Raw genomic sequence first — 19,899 nt, forward strand, 5'->3', positions numbered from 1 at the left:
AGAGTTCAGAAGTGGGAATAGAGTGGTGGCTAGTGAGACATGAGAGATCTCATCACACAACTACAGGCAGGCATCTGGGAGGACCCTAGAAATACTGGAAATGATACATTTTCCCAACTAGGTTGGAAACTCCTACTGCCACCCCTGCTTACCCCTCACCCTGACCTAACTCGTCCTAACCAGAAAGCCTGTCAGCCATGCCAATTACGTTCATTAAACAGGGATAACTGACTTAATTACTTTAAAGGTTTCTTTCAATCCTACTCTGGCATTACCAGTGTTTCTAACTTAAATCCATGCCCAAGAGGATGAGGTGTAAGGGCCTTCCTGACAGTGGGTAATTTTCTAGTAGAAAATGACCTTTTCACCTTGGTTTGTTCTACCCAGGTGGGACGACCCTCACTGAAAGGAGCAGCTAGGAAGTTTTCTTTTTGTCCTGCTTTGTGTTTTCAGGGTTGCTCTCAGCCCTGGATCTCGTTGAAGTCAATCCTCGGTTGGCCGTGTCAGAGGAGGAGGCCAAGGCTACAGCCAGCCTGGCGGTGGATGTCATTGCTTCGAGTTTCGGGCAGACGAGGGAGGGAGGGCATGTTGTCTACGACCAACTTCCTACTCCCAGCTCACCAGATGAATCAGAGGGTGAAGAACGTGTAAGAATTTAGGGAATACTGTTTGCTGACACACGTGTCACAGTGGGCATTCCAGAGCCATGAGGCGTTTGCGGTGACAGACACTGAATGATCATCTGGGTCAATACTGCCTTAATGAGAACATTTGTGCATCACACAATTGCAAAGTTTCCTTCCCTTTCATTTTGGTGACCGATAATAGTACTGTACGTGTATTTGGTTTTTTGAAGCTCACAGGGTATTAATATGTTGGAGCACTATGTAAACTTAAAGTCATAAATGACATTTATTACCTTGGTATATCATACCGGTCTTATTGCTGATCCTTCACGTTTCAGTGGTTTTCCGTCTTCCTCCCTCCACCCACAGTCTGGCTACACAGTGCCTTCTTGAACCGCTAGTTCACAGCAGCAATAAGATTTTTTCCACACCTCTAACGCCATTCATTCACAGAGTCACAGTTCTGGTCCACAAACCCTTCCCTATAGGAGGTTCAATGCCTACGAAAGAATTTGTAATAAACCAGGCCTCCCAGAATGGCTAGCTCCAGTAAGATGATGATGGAAAGTAGCAGCTTGTTGGTTGTCACTCTACAAAGAGAAGCAAAGTGGGATGTAGTCAGAAGTCTGCGTAACCTTATTTCTTTCCATTCTTAATACTGAAGAGTTTGGCCTGGGGCCAAGGCAGGATACTGTGAGGCAGACTGAATTTTTGTTTGATTGTGTAGCCACTTAGTGACCTTGTAAATAATTACTACTATCTACCTCACAGAAATATTGAAAACTGGGGCAATAAGATACCAAAACATACAAATGTTTTTTTCTAAAATGTCTACAAATAGTAATTAGTACTTCACTTTAAAAGTAGTTTTTCTATGATGGGCTAGTTAGAAAAATATTAAATGTACATGTGAAAAACTATACCACTTTTGAACTCAGTTCAATCAGATTTCAAAGCTCACTATCTAACCATCTACAGCTGCCCTGATCACCTACTACATCTGTGAGCACACATTAGGAGAAGGGTTGGCGGGAGACTCTCCAGTGTCCAAGTCCAGCTCGGGTACAGGGAGGTGGTCCTGCTTTAGGATAAGTAACTAGAAGCTGTGAGTGCCTTTCAATGTCTTCTCAACTTCTTGCCTTTCTTTCTCTATAAAGGTAGAAATTTTTCTGTAGCTCCTATATTCTTTAACACAAAGAATCTAAATTGGACATTTTCTCCTGCTCCACAAGGAACTTACCATTGTTTCGAAAAATCTCACTCTTGTGCTAGTTCCATGACTTGGTTATAGTTTCACTCACACTACCTATACCGACTTACCCCCCAAATTCAGCCTCAGTGCCAATACTTCCCTTCTGCCCATGGTTCTGCTGCTGTCAGCACTTACCTAAAAGATTTTTTCTCAAGTCAACTCCTTGCTAACAAGACAGAACTCCCAAATAAGGGCTGACTCCCATAAAGAGCAAGCAGAGCCAAAATCAAGTACGAAGCCACAGCAGTGAAAAGTTTTCTAATTAAGTTTTTACAAATTTATCTTCAGGAATACGAAGCTCTGTCCCCATGTGCTGTCTTCTCTAAGGAATGTAAACTGGGATGAAAAGCCCTTCCAGTGGACCAGTTTTCCACTGCTCCAAATCAGAGCAGTATATATACTTTCAACAGTGGGTTTTTTCCTGGCATACTTAACTAGTGATATGCTTTATTTCTTCTGTTTTATCAGTACCTTTGCAAGTCACGGTTTAAAGCTTTGACATTCTCAGCTGAAAGATTAGAATTAAGAGAAATTAATTCTGTGACTAATTTTTAAAACTTACTTTCTGGACATTGAGCGGAGAATCTTCCGACTTTTGCTCAAGTTTTCACTTGTATTTACCAGCTGAGAAGAGAAAATAGCAATTATTTCCCTCTTCTTACAAAAGTACACACTGTAGAACTGAACATTAGTAAATTGACGGTTGGGTGTTAAAGGGTTTATGTTGAAAAACTCCCAGAAATCATATCAATTTCAATGATGGCCTCTGTAAGTAGAAGAAACTGGAAAGGACAAGATACTTGAATACTCATCAATAGGCCCAGGAATGACTGTATCCCAAGGCTGCTATGAGGAGACCTCTGGGACTGAGCTAATGCTTCACAGTGGCTACTCAAAACAGTCTTCAGGTGTACCCTGCCAGTAACTGAAGTAACTCTGAGCAACTTAAGATGTGGTTTTCATCAGCCAAACTCCAGGAGAGCCTCCTGAGTTAATGTTTGTTTTTGTAGTGGATTACCACTTTTGAGATCTGGTTCTTTTTCCTTTTTTCTTTACCCTTTTAAGAGATACTTACATTGAATTATGAAAGGAGTTCATCTTTTTTTAAAAACCTTTTTTATCCCCTTTTGGTTGCCTGTTACTAACCTATATAGCTGGAGGATATTTCAACAGATGCCACCTGCCATCTGTTCCTGTTCCCCAGTGTGGCCTTGGTAAGTTGATCTCTCAGCTCATTCCTCAGCTTTTAAATTCAACTAATCCATCTAGTAAGTTCAGAAGTAAAAACAAACAAACAAACCATGCAATCTGCAAACAAGCTGCTTTCTCTGCAGCTTACCTTGAATACAGTACTTTACTGTGAATTTCCACTGAGGAAGGAGGGATACCTGACTTGATTTTAAGTTGTCAAAATCATTCTGACTTGATTTTAAGAGTGGAGAATTATGGCTATTAAGGTGGGAAAATAACAGCTCAGTGTGGGGATTTGAGATGACTTTCTCATATCTAAGTCTTGCCCACAGTATCTGTGTTTCATTTATCTGCCTCATGCTGTTAAGAATACAGCATTCCATTGGCAATTTTTAAAATTCCTTTGCAGATGGTACAGAAAGGAAGAAATACGTTGTTTTTCAGAGCCTCTTAGAGTGATAGTAGATTAGAGGCCGCAGTATAGTTATCATCTGGCCTAAGTATTTTGTTTTCTCACAGTGATCTCCCTTAGTGTAGTAGCAGTAGTGTTAGTTGCTCAGTCGTGTCGGAATCTGTGATCCCATGGACTGTAGCCCACCACGTCCTCTGTCCATGGGACTTCCTAGGCAAGAATACTGGAGTGGGTTGCCATTTCCTACTCCAGGGGATCTTCTCGACCCAGGGATCAAACGCCTGTCTCCTGCGTCTCCTACACTGCAGGCAGATTCTTTACCACTGAGCCATCGGGGAAGCCCATGATCTCCCTTACCTTAGGTTAAAAAGAGTCCAAGATTAAACCTCCATAAATTGTCAGTAGTACTATTTTATGACATGTGGAAAATAGCCTTGGCTCTAAATGACAGGAAAGATAGAATCTTTTAAAGCAAATGATGCTTTCGTAAGAATAGCAGGTGTTCTACTAGACGTGTGAGAAACAGAAATTTAATTCATAATACAGGACCTAATACAGGACCTAATAAAAGGATGGTATGGCTACAATCTTATTTGACAATCTTCAATAAATGTAGAAACTGGGTTTCTGTAGTCTCAGTCCCCCTGCCCAGTGACCTCTAAATCTCACAAGTAAAATTACTTCCAAGGGTTATGTTTCAGTCAAGCAAATTACAGAGAACAGCATAAGAACCTAAAAAATCATACCCTGAATTTGGAACTGCGGTAGCTTCTGGCAGCAGCAAAGCATCAGGGTGTAATGGGCCCACCTACTTTCCCCATTCTTGCCCCTCTCCCTAGCCACCCAGACTTACTCTACTCTTGGTACGTTCCAACTGGTCACGTTGCTCCCCCAGCTCTTCTATGATTTCTGAGCCAATCTGGTCAGTCTCTGCAGCAATACGATGAGAACGCTCAATACTTTGGGTGGCCCGGTTCAGGCTGTCAGTGCCTTGCAGAAGCAATGCCCTTTGAGACTGTAGACGATTCTGACAGGAGTATGGAAGGGAATTGTTAGACTACTTCCATTATAAATGAATTTATAAGAAGGGATATAGTGTGCAGTAGTTTTCATTACTTGTAAGACAATCAAAGATGCTAGTGAATCAGACTACAAGAGAACCTGGGATTCAATCTAGGGTCACAATACCTCCCAGTCCACTGCTTGTTACACTTAAGTGAGGCAAGAAAAGGATTCAATACACCAGAGCATCTTCCTTGTGCTCCTGATGAATTTGAACTGACTCCTGTGCTTCCTGGACTAACAACTTCTGAGAGGCAATGGCCCAGATCGGGGATGCAGGAGCTACCTGAAAATGAAAATACTATCATTTTGATAGGGCAAACCAACTAACTCTACTGCCTTAGAAACAGTGCAATTCACTGAAAGTTCCCACTGACTGGTACTGAGTGACCACGAATAAGCTATTCGTTTTCAGCACACATAGAAATCACTTAAAAGTTGAGAGACTACTACTCTCTGGAAAAAAGCATCCAAAGAATTTCACCTCAGGCCAAACACAAAAAAACAAATACTAAAGTTGTTACACTGGTGGTGATTTGCTCTCAGGGGAGGTAGCATCTGGGGCCAAGTAAGTGCCCTATTTTTGAAACTCCACCAAAGTATTATTCCACCTATAGTCCTAAGCACAGAAGGCATAAGGACAGAAGTAGCCTTTGTCAGGCCAGAAATAACTTCTGACAGAAATGGAGGCAGCTCTAAGTTCTCAGCTATTCAGAGCATACATGCGCACAAACTCTAGGAAAGGGGTCGGCTCACACGGCCTATCACTGGGCAGGTGACCATTAGCACTCAATACCACCATTAAGAAGCCGAAAGATGTGTTTCCAGATCAGAAGCAACAAGAAGGCTTTTTCACTTCATATATAGCATACGGACAAGTGAGTGAGGAAACCACTGAATGAGGCTGAAATGAACCCTAGTTTACACTGGCTTAAAAGCTGCAGGAAAACAACATTTTTAAACATAGAAGATGAGGATTTTTCAACTGATTAGGCTTAAGAAAGAGTAGGGAGAGACAATAAGGTCACATGAATCAACCCCAGATTTGCAACAGTAATTCTACTGAAAGTAGTTTATATACCTATATTGTTTTTATAATTTCTGAAACTAATAATTTTAAAGCAAAATTATTGCTTGGAATTATCTTCCCCCCTTTTGTATTTGGGGCTCTTTGAGTCACAGATGATCAAAGTCACTGTACACCTTTCACCTCACTTTTAACAAGCACTACTTGCCTGCGTTTTCCCACTCTCCTTTGAAAATTTTACATCAGTCTCAAATACTCTAGTTTTCACATCAGGAATGTCAGGCCAGTATCATTTGAATACCTCTTAAACTATATTTAGGATTCATCATGAAATAGGATTTGTTTAAAACTGTCATCAGCTTTTCTACATCCATATAGTCGCACTAGTGGGCCCACTTCCACTTCTCTCCCACATTACCAGCCAGGCCGTTTCTACTTTGTGCTCTGGGATACAGTCCCAAATGTAACATGAAATTTAACCCTTGTGAAGCTTTTCTCCTTTACCTATCTAGCTTCTTTAGACAGTTTGAGAATACAGATTCTCAATTTAGTAGTCTAATTTTATAAATGGGAACACTGGAGGCTAGAGAGGCAGCCTGGCTCACTTTCTATTATGATGAAGTAAGGTGTCAGCCCCCTTTTTGAGAAGCATCCTGCTTTCTCTACTGTATCTGGGCTATTGGGCCGTCTTAATACAAATGTAAGGGAAAGCATGGGTTACTTTTGTAACAGTGCTCTGATAAGTTAAAATCCTAACTGAACTCTGGGGGGATATGTGAGAAAGAAACTGGATTGGTGAGTCAGACTACAGAGTCCAGGTGTAATACGAATAGGTAACACTTGTATATCACCACTACCCATCAAGCACTGTTTTATACATAAAGGATACAAAAAAATCTAAACAGGTAAATTGTATGGAATGGTCTGCATTAAATTCAGTAGAGGCAGGCACCCAAGGGGAGAAGGGGAATTTGATGCAAGAAAGAAGGTAAGATGGAAAAAACCAGTCAAGTATGCACTGATAACATGAATTGTATGCCACAATTCGGTTAATCATTGTACCACAGACCCACAAAGAAAAGACAGCTGAAGCTTACCATATGCTCGTTCTCCAGACCGTATGTACCATATTTCATGTCTCCTCGGGCCCCAGGAGTGGCTGTCAAAGGTGTACTTCTCACTTCCCGATGGAGTTTGGCAAGGTCCTTCCGGTAGGTTCGAAGCTTAGACATCATAGGGTTACGAAAAGATAGGGGTGCATAACGTAGTTCCTCTTCCATCTCTGCCAGCTAGGACGGCAGAAAGTAGTGAGTAGATGGCCTGCTTCTATTCTCTCTCATATGGGTAATATGTCTAGTTTGGACTAATCAAACCACAGCCAATCCTAAATAAATACTCAACATGTGGCCCAGAAGGGCAGGGACCACATGTGTCACCTTCACGTCATTACTGAGTGCTTGGCACAGTGCCCAGCAGGCATAGAACAGGCCTTCAAAAAGTATGTGATGAATGAGTGAGAAAACTAACAAGTACCTTATAGCTTATTAAATATTTTGACATATATTCTCATTTAATCCTCACAACAGATCAAAAAGGTAGGAAATACTTTTACTTCATATATGAGACTTGAAGAAACCTGTTAAAGATTACGTAAGTCAGGATTCCAGCCCTTCATACTCTTTACAGTATACCAAGTTCTTAGCCTGTTACGGTTCAAGTGCTATCACGAAGCACTTAGGGATCTACTGTAGTAAAAATGACTAGGGGTATGGCATCAAGGTTCTTCCCTTCCTTCTCTTAAAAATCAACTGTTTGTGTCCATGTCAGAATAACCAGGGGTCCAAATCATTTCCATTTTTCTGGGATAAGTACATTGTAACACACAGACTCATTTGTAAGAGGCCATGAATTCATTTTCTTCTGTTTTGGATGGCTAGACTAGGACTGGTTAACTTTTGGAAATGCTACCAAGATGTGAACGGAAAAAGAGGACTAGCTCTGTAACAGGTATCTCAGATATATGCCCAGCCATACAGAGGTATTAGAAAAGTTTCTGGTACTCCCATTATGAAGGTGATAGTTTCCAGTCTGGTAGGCTGATCCTTCTTCAAATACATGCAGAACAGAAAAAAGGATGCAGATGGACTTAACTTCTCAAAACTTCATTGGGATAAAGGAGTTATTATTCAACAAACAATAAAGTTCTCTGGCTTAAAAAGAATTTTTCAGTCTACTCTGGGGTAGCAGACACTAGGGGAAACTATTTCTTCGGAGTGCTACCAGAGACCAAGATTTTAGCTCCAGCCTCCTAAAAGGGTTTGCTGAAGCTAGAGCAAAATGTGACGAAGACAGAGGACCCTTACTTCTAAAAGCTAAGAGCAAAACTTGCTTTCTTTTTTTTTTTTCAAAGAAAAGTCACAGATTAAATAAGAAGCAGTTCTTAAACTGCTTAGCAACCTGGATCAACTTCTGATAAGCTTTGGGTCCTGACTGAGAACTCATCCTGACCATGCATGCCTTGCCCAAGGTACCAAAACCTATTTTTTAAAACAAGGCAATGTGAGTAGGAACCACCTCTGAGCTCCATTTTCTGTGACAGTAAGTTTAACAAAGGAGAATAAGTTATTTTAATGGCCAGCTTTTAAAAATGAGCTTTCAAAAGGCCACCCAGGTAAAAGGATGAGAATGTCCTTATTATATCAGCAATGTTTTATCAAGGACACACTTCAGGGGAGTCTTCAAGTTTTACTCAACACCCATCGCCATCAACTGGCCTCATTTAGTAAGAAATAATCAAAACTAAGGTCAACAGACAGGAACAGTTAAATCTGTGATCATAATGTCATAAGCATTACTTCTGGCAAAGACCAACAAACAGGAAGAGGAAATAAGGTCTTGTTCTTGTTCTCACCGTTTCATTTGCTTCCTGTTGCTTTTCATCGAAATCTCTGATTAACTTCTTCTTCTCTTCTGGAAAAGATAGATAAGTTTTAAATACTCAATCCTGCTTCCAAACATTTGTAGAGGACATACCCTCTGCTTAGAATAAACTCCCCATTCCCTTCCTGGGGGTATGCTACAGTACTTAATGACCCCTAAAAGACATTTAGAAATGTAAGGGAACTAGTTATCACAATTAACCGGGGGGGGGGGGGGGGGGGGCTGGGGGGAAGGATGGTATTACCACTGGCATTTAAGTGCCCAGGGAACAAGAGTACCTAGGGACAGTCCTGCGTAACAATGATCTGGACCCAAAGACCAATAGCATTCCTACTAAGAAAGAAAACAGGTCTAAATTATTGTCAATCTTTTTTCACCGGCCCTAACAAAGGGACCAGGCACACTTTGATCAATAAGAATGTTTAACAATACCAGTTCTCGGAAATCTTCGTCCCCACGGTAAATCACATCTCTACATTAACCCTTATCCACTGCTTTTCTGCAAAATATATTCAAAGCCCACCTACTTTGCTCTTTGGAGAGCCTGCAAGGCATACAGCACAAGTTTCTTAGCCATATCCACTGGCAGTGGTATAGGAAATGATGTAAAATACCACTGACTCACACAGGGGAAAATGTTATTCCTTGTTCAATCCTTTGCATCATGTCATTTTAGTTCTAGTATGTCTTTAATATCTAAAAACCATTAATCTCCTCTTAAAAAAAAAATAGAACAGGCTTTAGCCTCAAAGCAAGGACATCTAACTATACCAGCATTGTTTTGTCTTCATTGTAGCTTTTCTGATCATATAGCTAGGTTCTATAGATTTTCCATCTAAGGCAGTGATGTAAAATTTCCTTTTAAAGTAACTTTATATGTTAAATAAATGCATTTTACATGAAATGCTGATATAAAGGAAATAATTACAGTAAAAATGGTGCTTAGACACACCACAATGATGAAGGGAGTACCTGGTAAACTTTGTATAGGGGGGAGTGCTGGGGAGTAAATGGGCTTAGGTTTTGGTCTTAGCTTTGGGCATAACTCAACATGTAAGCCTGGATAATAATCTTCATCTTTCTGGGACCTAACCTCCTTCCTCAGCTATAAAATGAGGAGGCAAATCACACCTAAGAAGCAAAAATTAGCCCTATTTATGAGGGGTTTGTTTTTTTCAAATGTATACAGCAAAATGAATATTCTCCCTGGAAATCTACACATAATGTACTTATTACCACAAAACTGTCACTGCTTATAATATTTTTTGAACTCATCTTTTGGGATTACATTCACAATCTGGGATACTTTTTTTTTTAATTGTGGTAAAATACATATAACATAAAACTTACCATTTTGACCATTTTAAGTGTACGGTTAAGTGGCATGAAGTACATTCACAATATTGGGCAACCATCACCATTATCCATCTCTAGAACCTTTGCATCATCCCAAACTGAAACTCTACACCCAATAAACACTAACTCCCTATTTCCCCTCCCCTCAGACTCTGGTAACCACGATTCTACTTTCTGTGTCTATGAATCTGACTACTTCAAGCACCTCATAAAAGAGGAATCATACAATATTTGTCTTTTGTGTTTGACTTATTTCACTTAGTGTAAAATCTTCAAGGTTCCTCCACACTGTAGCATGTATGAGGGTAGTCTTTAAAAGCTATGTGTTTTTCACTCCGTGTGATTTCTAAATACAAGCCAGCACTGCCATCAACTGAAGAAAGAGCAATCTTTACCAATGCCAAGAAAACAGTAGAGTAAGGCCTATGAAGGGATGGCATGTGGGTACTCAACATGCTGTCCTAAGATCTTCTTGGATAATTTTGTTTACCCTGATTTTCATCTCACACCTTGGCTTTCAAACCTAGTCCCATGTTGGAAGTAACACCACTGTCACGCTTTATAAAGATTTACATTGTGTTAATCACACAGCATCTAGCATGTCAGCTGTCCACTACTTTTCAACTGATCGTAAATCACTTGGCTATATATATTCTATATTCTCAGCTTGAGCTCAATCTCCCTCTGAGTAGAGAAATTTACTTTTTCTTTTATACATCCCATACGTTCTAGAACTCTAAACCTGATAGGGTGCTCCTTAGACATTGTTATTGCCTGCAAGAGTCAAGTGACAAGCCACCCTTTACTAAGCTGCATTCACTGTCACGTGCGTTCCCTTAACACGTATTCCAGGTGAACTCTTTTTCACCACACACTGCTCACAACGCCCCCCCTCCCCCCAAAGGAGAAAGTTCAGGCAAAGCAAAAGGCCTACCTCTTGACCAAACATGAGGTAACCACCAAGAAATTACCACCACGAGTGAAAGTGTTAGTTGTTCTTTGCAACCCCACAGACTGTAGCCTGTCAGGCTCCTCTGTTCATGGAATTCTCCAGGCAAGAACACTGGAGTGGGTAGCCATTCCCTTCTCCCGGGGATCTTCCCTGACCCAGGGATCAAACCTGGGTCTCTCACACTGCAGGCAGATTCTCCCTGTCTGAGCCAGCAGGGAAGAGCCAAAGCAGCCTTATTATCCTTGAGTGGGCTGTGTTTCCACCCATCAGCAGTGAAATAATATCTGCAATCAAGAATGGCTACTTCCATGGAGAGCTATCATATTATTTTATGATAAGCATTCACAAAAGCATTGAGTGTCACCACTCCTCCGAAGAGGCACATCTCCAAACTCAAGCACACTCACTTCTGATCTAAGATGATGGTATTCTATAAGTGCATTCTGGTCCTAGATTTTTCTACATTTCTGTTAGTCCTAAATTCTCCTTGTTTAATCTTTGTTAAAGGATATGAATATCTGCCTTCCTAAGAGACAAATTCTAGAATAATTCAAAGAATGCAGCTGTATAATAAGAATCAGAATGGGGGGCAGCGAGGTAGTCCAGAGTCTCGATCCTTTCGCTAACTTTCCTGAATGATTCTGTTATTCTCAGTCTTTTTGGAATACTCTACTCTCTGATTTCATACGACATATATTCTCCTAGGAGTGCTCCACAGCCTATACTTTTAAAGATTCAAGAGATTGAATGAACCCTACCCAACTAAGAGGTATCAATACCTGTTCCTTTATGCTTTGCTCAGAATTGTGAAATTAATGAATGTTAAGAGCTGAGATGGCCCTCAGAAATCATCTAGTCTAACCTCATTTTACAGTTGAGGAAACTAGAGCCTGGAGAAACTGTCTTCCCCAAGGCCATAGAAAAGAGAAGATGGGTAGCAGCACTAGGTACAGAATGCAAGTCTCCTAACTATTGCACTGTACACCATGTACACTACGGCACTGAGGGGTATTTTCATGCTCCCAAGGTACACAGGTATAAACTTTTCAAATCTCTTCATTTTTTAGGGAGCTAGAATTAACACTACAATCAACTACAAAACAGCAGGACTGATACCGGGTAGAATGGACACCGGAAACTCAGAAAGAATGAGCTACTCCAAATAACACTATTCCTGACCCCTCATGTCTTCCCAAACCATTCACATGTGAGTGACTCACTCTGAAGCCCAATGTTTGGTAAACTAGGTGCATGGCAGCACAATGACTCAGTCACGCAATAAAATGGAAACACCCAGCTCTGAAAGTGCTAGAGGAAGCCCACCTCATCTCAACCAAGGTGGCAGCCTCTCCATCTTGTAGAAAAAGAAAAGAAAGTAGCTCAGTCGTGTCCGACTCTTTGAGACCCCATGGACTATACAGTCCGTGGAATTCTCCAGGCCAGAATACTGGAGTGGGTAGCCTTTCCGTTCTCCAGGGGATCTTCCCAACCTAGGGATCAAACCCAGGTCTTCTGCAATGCAGGTGGATTCTTTACCAGCTGAGCCACTTGTAGGTGGTTTGAATTTTCACAGCCCCAGAATGACTCATCTTGGTCCATTAGAACTGTGGAAATAACTTCAGTTTCACTAGGATCTTTAAAATTTGTGATTAATGCTTTTGATGCCCCCTTGTGGCATTTGTAGGACCTACATCCTCTTTTCAGACCTCATGGTTAACCTGATCTCACACCATAAAGGAAATTAAAACATCAGATCCCTCTAAGCCTGTTTCCTCAATTATAAATAAGAAATATAACAGCACTGACCTGTATAGTTATCTGAAAAAGACAATACACATAACAAACATGCAGCAAATGCTAAGCACATTAAGGGTTCAATAAATAGTGATTACCACTGTTTTTTAAAGTAAATTCCTAGGTAGGAAGAACCAAGCAAAAACAAAATTTAAAGAATATGAAGTGTTGTAAAAATTAAAATTCTGCAGTCAGTGAGTAATTGTGTTTACCAACCTGCTACATATGGTCCCCCACAGTTATCATTTTTTTCTGGTTTCCAAAATAATGGAGTTTTGTGTATAGCAACTGAAACTTAAGTGAATTAAAGTGAAACACTGAATAATTTTACAATGTTCATTACAACATGGGGAGAGATGCCTTCAGGTGCTACGAAACTAAAACTAGAAATCATGACTATAGGTACATACTGTATTAACTGGATAAGAATTTACAGCAGTCTGAGATATGTGGAGAGACCTCTTCAGATGCTGCAAAACTAAGACTACAAATTATTGTTGTGGGTGCTTAAAGTAATAATAAATGGATTAATAACTATCACAAATGCTAATGGACTGTCTGTGCCATACAAACTTCCTAAAATAGGACACACTGTGTCTGTTAATCCTATCCTTTTTAAAAATAGGTATATACATTGATTTTTAAAGTGATGACAATATGGAAAACATGGTAAATAAAATCACCTTCAGTTTCAACATTTAATCATATATTGATAGTTACTATTTTCTTCCCAACAATTCACAGTACTTATACAACCATTCAGCAAATATTTATAGAGCACCAAGTATGTACTAGGCATTGTTCTAGGTGCTTGAATGCTAAGTCGATTCAGTCATGTCTGACTCTTTTCGACCCTGTGGACTGTAGCCCCCAGGCTCCTCTGTCCATGGGATTCTCCAAGCAAGAATACTGGAGTGGGTTGCCATGCCCTCCTCCAGGGGATCTTCCTGAAAAAAGAAAAAAAGCGAAGTCGCTCAGTCGTGTCCAACTCTGCGACCCTGTGGACTGTAGCCTGCACCAGGCTTCTCTGTCTGTGGGATTTTTCAGGCAAGAGTACTGGAGTGGGTTGCCATAGCCTTCTCCATCCAGGTGCTTAGGATATATAATTAACAAAACAGACAAAATACCGAGCTTACAACAGAAGAGGACGGGATGCTTCCAAAGCCTTTTATGAGGCCGGCACTACATCGATACCAAAACCAGAGAACATCACAAGAAAAGAAAACTACAGGCCAATATCCCTGATGCAAAATTCCTCAACAAAATAAAAGCAAAATGAAGGGCATTTTCCACAGAAACAGAACAAACAATCCAAAAATTTGTATGGAACCATAAGAGACCCCAATTAGCCAAAGCAATCTTGAAAAAGAAGAACAAAGCTGGAGGCATCATGCTTTCTAATTTCAAACTACAGCTGACCCTTGAACAAGGGTCTGAATTGGGCAGGTCCCCTTATACACACATTTTTTTCAATAGTAAATTCTACAGTACCATATAACTTGTGGTTGGCTGAATCTGCAGACACTGAGGAACCCTGGATAGGAGGGCCAACAAGCTACACTTGGATTTTCAGCTACACAGAAGGTTGGTGTTCAAGGGTTAACTGTACATTATAAAGCTATAGTAATGAAAACAGTATGGTAACTGGCATTAAAACAGGTTCAAAGCTCAATGGAATGGAAAAGACAGCACAGAAAAAAAAATCCACCAATGTATGGTCCCCAGTATATTTTTGTGCCTCTCTTTCATCCTCTACTCAGTCACCAGCATTCTCCTTCCAAAATACAATCAATGGTCTGATTGTATTTTAGAATCTGTATTTTGTTCAGGATTTTTGGATCTGTGTTCATCAGGGATAGTGGCCTGTAATTTTCTTTTCTTGTGATGTTTTCTGCCTTTGGTATCAATGTGGGGCTGGCCTTTAAAAGAATTTAAAATCCTTTACTGATTCATTCTCTGTATCAAGTTGAGATGTCTTAATGTGATATTTAGGTCCCTTAACGGTCTGGCTGTATTTTATTTACCTCATCCACTACTGACCTCCCATACACATCTTAAGTTTCAGTCATAGTTCTGAATATTTGATTGTTTTTTCTTCCTTTGTTGTCTCATTTCCCCTCTCAGGCAAACTCCCGCTCAACCCTTTCCACTCAGAAGTTCTCCTTTCTGAGAAGCTTTCCTCTGACTCCTCCACGGCCATGTTAGCCTTTCTCACATGGTCTCAAAACTATCTTAGGGCTCATCACACGCTTTCGAAATTTGCTCCCATTTAAGGCAACAACTCATAGAACTCCCCAGACCCAGGATACTGAGTGATACATAATTCTCGATAAATGTTTATTGAAAATAGTGAATTCAATTACAGAGCACAAGCTAAATGCAAGGGATGTGTTACGTATTAATATATTATTCAGTGGTTAATAATTCATGATAGGAAAGCTTTGGAAAGCCTATGAAGTAATCTCAGGACAAGAAAAAAGGGATTCAGAGATGACACCCCAGTATGTTTGCTTAATTAAATTCAACTTATTCAACAAATATTTATTGAGTAATATAAACAAAACAGTGAATAAGGAGACTGAAGGTTGTTGAAATTCTTATAACCTGGGGATATGCAAATACTATATATACTTACCCACTGAACAACTAAGCGTTGCCAGCAACTTGTGTTGAGAATATTTTGTACTTGGGTAGAAATTCACACCTTTTTGACTGTCCTCTTTGCAGCAATTAGAAGTTCAGGTAGGTGACAAAAGTAAATACAACTAAATTTTCTATTTTTGGAAACAGAATGTCCTTTGGCATTACTTAGCCTTCCCTGATGGCTCAGTTGGTAAAGAAGCTGCCTACAATGCAGGAGACCAAGTGCAATGCAGGAGACACGGGTTCAATCCCTGGGTTGGGAAGATTCCCTGGAGAAGGGAACGGCAACCCAGTCCAATCTGGGAAATACCATGGACAGAGAAGTCTGGTGGGCTACAGTCCATGTGGTTGGAAAGAGTCAGACACAACTTAGTGACTAAACCACAACCACACCCTTACAGAAACAAATCTTGCAAAATTTAAATCAACACCAGGCTGAAAAAATGATCTATTTTTCAACCATGTAAATCAGATCCCATTACTCTCCTGTTCTGTAGCCTTTAACTTCAAGTCACTGTATTTAGACAAAGATGCAAATCTTTCACCATGGTTCACATGGCCCCACACAATCTGGCCCTTTAAAACCTTATCTTTCCCTGCTCATTCCACCCTAAACACACTGGCCCTTTAGTTCCTCCTGCTGCTGCTAAGCTGCTGCTAAGTCACTTCAGTCGTGTCTGACTCTGTGCGACCCCATAGACGGCAGCCCACCAGGCTCCGCCGTCCCTGGGATTCTCCAGGCAAGAATACTGGAGTGGGTTGCCGTTTCCTTCTCCAGTGCATGAAAGGGAAAAGTGAAAGAAAGCGAAGTCGCTCAGTCGTGTCCGACTCTTAGTGACCCCATGGACTGCACAGCCTACCAGGCTCCTCCATCCATGGGATTTTCCAGGCAAGAGTACTGGAGTGGGGTGCCATTGCCTTCTCCGTTAGTTCCTCCTAGAGCATACCAAAGTGAAAGTGAAGTTGCTCAGTCATGTCCAACTCTTTGCAACCCCATGGACTGTAGCCTACCACGCTCCTCCGTCCATGGGATTTTCCAGGCAAGAGTACTGGAGTGGGTTGCCATTTCCTTCTCCAGAGGATCTTCCCACCCAGGGATTGAACCTGGGTCTCCCACATTGTAGGCAGACGCTTTACCATCTGAGCCACCAAGGAAGTCATGGACTATGACTATCCTCCTGGACTATGGCTCAGAGGGTAAAAGCATCTGCTTGCAATGCGGGAGACCCACGTTTGATCCCTGGGTTGGGAAGATCCTCTGGAGAAGGAAATGGCAACCCACTCCAGTACTCTTGCCTGGAAAATTCCATGGACGGAGGAACCTCGCAGGTTACAATCCATGGGATCACAAAGAGTCAGACAGGACTGAGAGACTTTACTTTCACTTCAGAGCATACCAAGCTCACTTCTGCTTACTATTGCAGTACTATTCTGTCCTCCTGAAACTTATTTCTCCCAGATTTTTGCATGGTTCACTCCCTTACTTCAAGTCTCTGCTCAAACGCCACCTCCTCAAAGAGGCCTTTCACAGACACCCAATTTACAATTAGAGCTTCCCCATTCCTTGCCCTGATTTATTTTCCTGTATGGCCCTTAACACCACTTCTTAATATTTATATATCATCATCGACCCATAAGAACAGAGATCTGTTAAGTCTTTTCACAGCAATTTGCAATATTACCAGCATCTAGACAGTGCCTAGCCCACAGCAGCCTCTCCCAATAAGTATATGTTAAACAAAAGTATGAGTTTCATTCTCACCAGTCATTCAATTCATGTGACCTTGGGTAACTCACAGAGCAAACACTCAAGCTTCCACACTTCAGTAAAAGCAATGAAAGTCTCATCAGCTTTGCCATCAAGATCTACTTGTTTTAAGGCAAAGAACTATGATAGACCTTCCTGTACAGATTCAACCAGAAAACTCTCAGCTTCCCCTAGCCAAGTTCGCAGCACAGTGCAGTATGAAATCAAGGGGCAGGAAGGTCTAAGCCGAGGTCATAGCAGACGTGAAGGCCACCGTCCTCCTTTTAAAGAACAATCCCTCCCCCAACCCTCACCTGCCCCCAAGACTGGTTATTTACACCAACCTCAAAACTTATGGGAGAAGGCAATGGCACCCCACTCCAGTACTCTTGCCTGGAAAATCCCATGGACGGAGGAGCCTGGTAGGCTGCAGTCCAAGGGGTCGCTAAGAGTCGGACACGACTGAGCGACTTCACTTTCACTTTTCACTTTCATACATTGGAGAAGGAAACGGCAACCCACTCCAGTGTTCTTGCCTGGACAATCTCACGGACGGTGGAGCCTGGTGGGCTGCCGTCTATGGGGTCGCACAGAGTCGGACACGACTGAAGCGACTTTGCAGCAGCAGCAAAACTTATGATGGCTTTGGGTTCTTAACCCTTTTTGTGCTACAGGTCCTTTGCCAGTCTGGTGAAAACTATGGGCCTCTTTGGAGAATACTTTTGGGCGTGGAAAACAAAACACTTGAGAGCCACAAAGAAAACGAATTATACTCAGTTTACCGATTTAAGGGTCAGAGATCTAAGGTCTCTCATGCCCTTCTCGCCACAGTGAAAATGAAACGAGCGAACTCAGAAGGCTACAGGGGATTCAAGAGGGAGATGACACTCCGCGGTGGATCCCTGGGTACCTAAGTGGCAGCACGGAGATCCTGGACGCCGGGACTCAGCCAGCCCTAGGGGGCGTGTCTGAGGCTGCCCAGCGAGGAGACGGGAGGGTGGGTCTGGGAAGGAGGTGGGGGCTCTTCCTCCCGGTGCTGGCGGAGCGCTGTTCCCGCTGGCTCATCCTGCCCCCGCCTCACCTGTCCCTGCCATCCCCAGGAGCCGCTCCGGCACCCCTCGTAGGTCTTCATGGAGGCCGCGGAAGATCTCGTGCAGTTTCTCGAAATGCTCCGAGGAGGCGGAGGAAGTGGCCATGGCGCAGGCCGCTCTCGAGCAGCGGGCCTCGAGATTCTGGGCACAGGGCCCGTTCGTACTCCGCCGTCAGCCGCCCAGCCCCGCAGGCATCACGGCGACCGCCGCCACAGTCGCTCAAGACGAGGCGCTTCCGGGGCCGCCGCGGGGTCCTCCCGGGCCGGAACGCCCACCCGCTGCATGCCGTCACTGACGGCGCGCCGGGCGCCAAAGCCTGACGGAAAGTCAGTCTGGCTCCGTTGCCCGGGGGACTCCTGAAGGGGCGGCGGCACTGTGGCGCGAGCGGCAGTCTCGGAACCCCGGAAATACTCAGTTCGAGGCTGGGGGGAAGCCCGATGGCGGAAGGAAAACATGGGGACCCACGGCCCGGGCGACGCGGCCGCCTCTCTCCTGGGCCCCGCCTTCCGGCAAGCGTGGGGGGCGCTGCAGTGCCTGCCGGGGGTTGTAGTTCGGCGCGGAAGACGCGCCGCCTCGAAAGTCACGAGTTGCTGCGGGGCCGTGGTCCTGCTGTAACCGCGGCCGCCGGTGTGACCCTGATGCGCAGCGGTTAGGTATCAGTTGGCACCTGGTCGTCGTCTTCATAATTATCGCACTGTGTGACTACCGTGACTTCTTCAGTTCACATTCCGGCTGTTAGCTTTCAGTTCTCAGAAGATGGTTGGACCAGGTTCCTGCCTGCCCCCGAGCTGAAAGCATTTTTATTGGGGAGCAGGTGACCGGAGTGATATGCTTTCCGGAGTGGTCCCTAGGCAGCAGTTCAGTTCAGTCGCTCGGTCGTGTCCGACTCTTTGCGACCCCATGAATTGCAACGCCAGGCAGCAGTGCGACCCCTCAAATATGCGCTCAGCCTCTAGCGGCTGGGCTTGCTCATGCAATCATTCACTCAGCAGGTGTTGGTCAATTTAAGCGTAGTCTTTATGCTGGGATCTGGACGTGTGTTGGCGAAGAAAAGATTGACCCTCTGCGCTTGGATAATTTATAATGTAGTGAGCAAGGCAGACCTGATCTATTTCCCATTAAGTGTAATGTGTTAACAATTACAAAGCCTTTTCCTGCACTCTGTGGGGTTTCCATGGTTTAGTGGGGGAAAATTCCTATTTCCGTTGATTACATGGTTTGCCTATGGAGTTCATTCTGAAATGTTTCCTTGGCAGCCCAATACTGAAGACTGCCCACACATTAAGATACATATGACTGTTCAGGGGGAAATGATTTGGTGATGTCTATCTCCTGGGCCCTTATTTTTGTTAGACTGAGTTCACTGACCTGTGATTCAACAAACATTTGTTGAGCTCTTTGTGTAGCCAAGTCTGCAGATGTTAGTAGCAGTGTACTGTGATAAGTCCCATGAAAGTGAAAAGTGTTAGTTGCTCAGTCGTATCCAGCTCTTTGTGACTCCATAGCCTGCCAGGCTCCTCTCCTTGGGATTTCCCAGGCAAGAATAGCAGAGTGGGTAGCCATTCCCTTCTCCAGGGGAATATTCTTGACCCAAGGATGGAACCCAAGTCTTCTGCATTGCAGGCGGATTCTTTATCACTGAGACAACAGTATTCATTGAGCATTCAGAGACAGCAAAGTCTGGGATTGTTAGTAGCAGTGTACTGTGATAAGTCCCATAGCATTGTGTTACAGAAGGGGCAGGTACAAAAAGGAAAGATAATAAATAGCCTGGGTTGGAAAAAGTGGTCTTTGAACAGTGTCATA

General features: G+C 42.9%; 2 protein-coding genes across 3 annotated transcripts in view; one reads left to right on the plus strand and one right to left on the minus strand.

Moving 5' to 3' along the window:
• ARG2 (arginase 2) overlaps positions 1-931 on the plus strand; it is a 32,881-nt gene extending 31,950 nt beyond the window's left edge. For both annotated transcript variants that reach the window (XM_081513472.1, XM_081513473.1), the window contains exon 8: positions 454-931. In XM_081513472.1, the coding sequence (XP_081369598.1) occupies positions 454-659 (206 nt within the window). In that variant the 3' untranslated portion in view covers positions 660-931. The remainder of the gene's footprint in view (positions 1-453) is intronic.
• On the minus strand, positions 889-18,341 carry VTI1B (vesicle transport through interaction with t-SNAREs 1B). Its single transcript, XM_081513489.1, has 6 exons — positions 18,084-18,341; positions 8,482-8,540; positions 6,668-6,859; positions 4,335-4,508; positions 2,441-2,502; positions 889-1,216 (listed from the first exon to the last, which is right to left on the minus strand). Exons 1-6 carry the CDS (start codon positions 18,196-18,198, stop codon positions 1,120-1,122), a joined length of 699 nt encoding a protein of 232 aa, XP_081369615.1. The 5' UTR covers positions 18,199-18,341; the 3' UTR covers positions 889-1,119.
• Between the last annotated feature and the right edge of the window lie 1,558 nt (positions 18,342-19,899).

Source organism: Giraffa tippelskirchi, chromosome 7 (genome assembly GCF_054371585.1).
Source record: "Giraffa tippelskirchi isolate mGirTip1 chromosome 7, T2T-mGirTip1v1.2.pri, whole genome shotgun sequence".
NCBI lineage: Eukaryota > Metazoa > Chordata > Mammalia > Artiodactyla > Giraffidae > Giraffa > Giraffa tippelskirchi.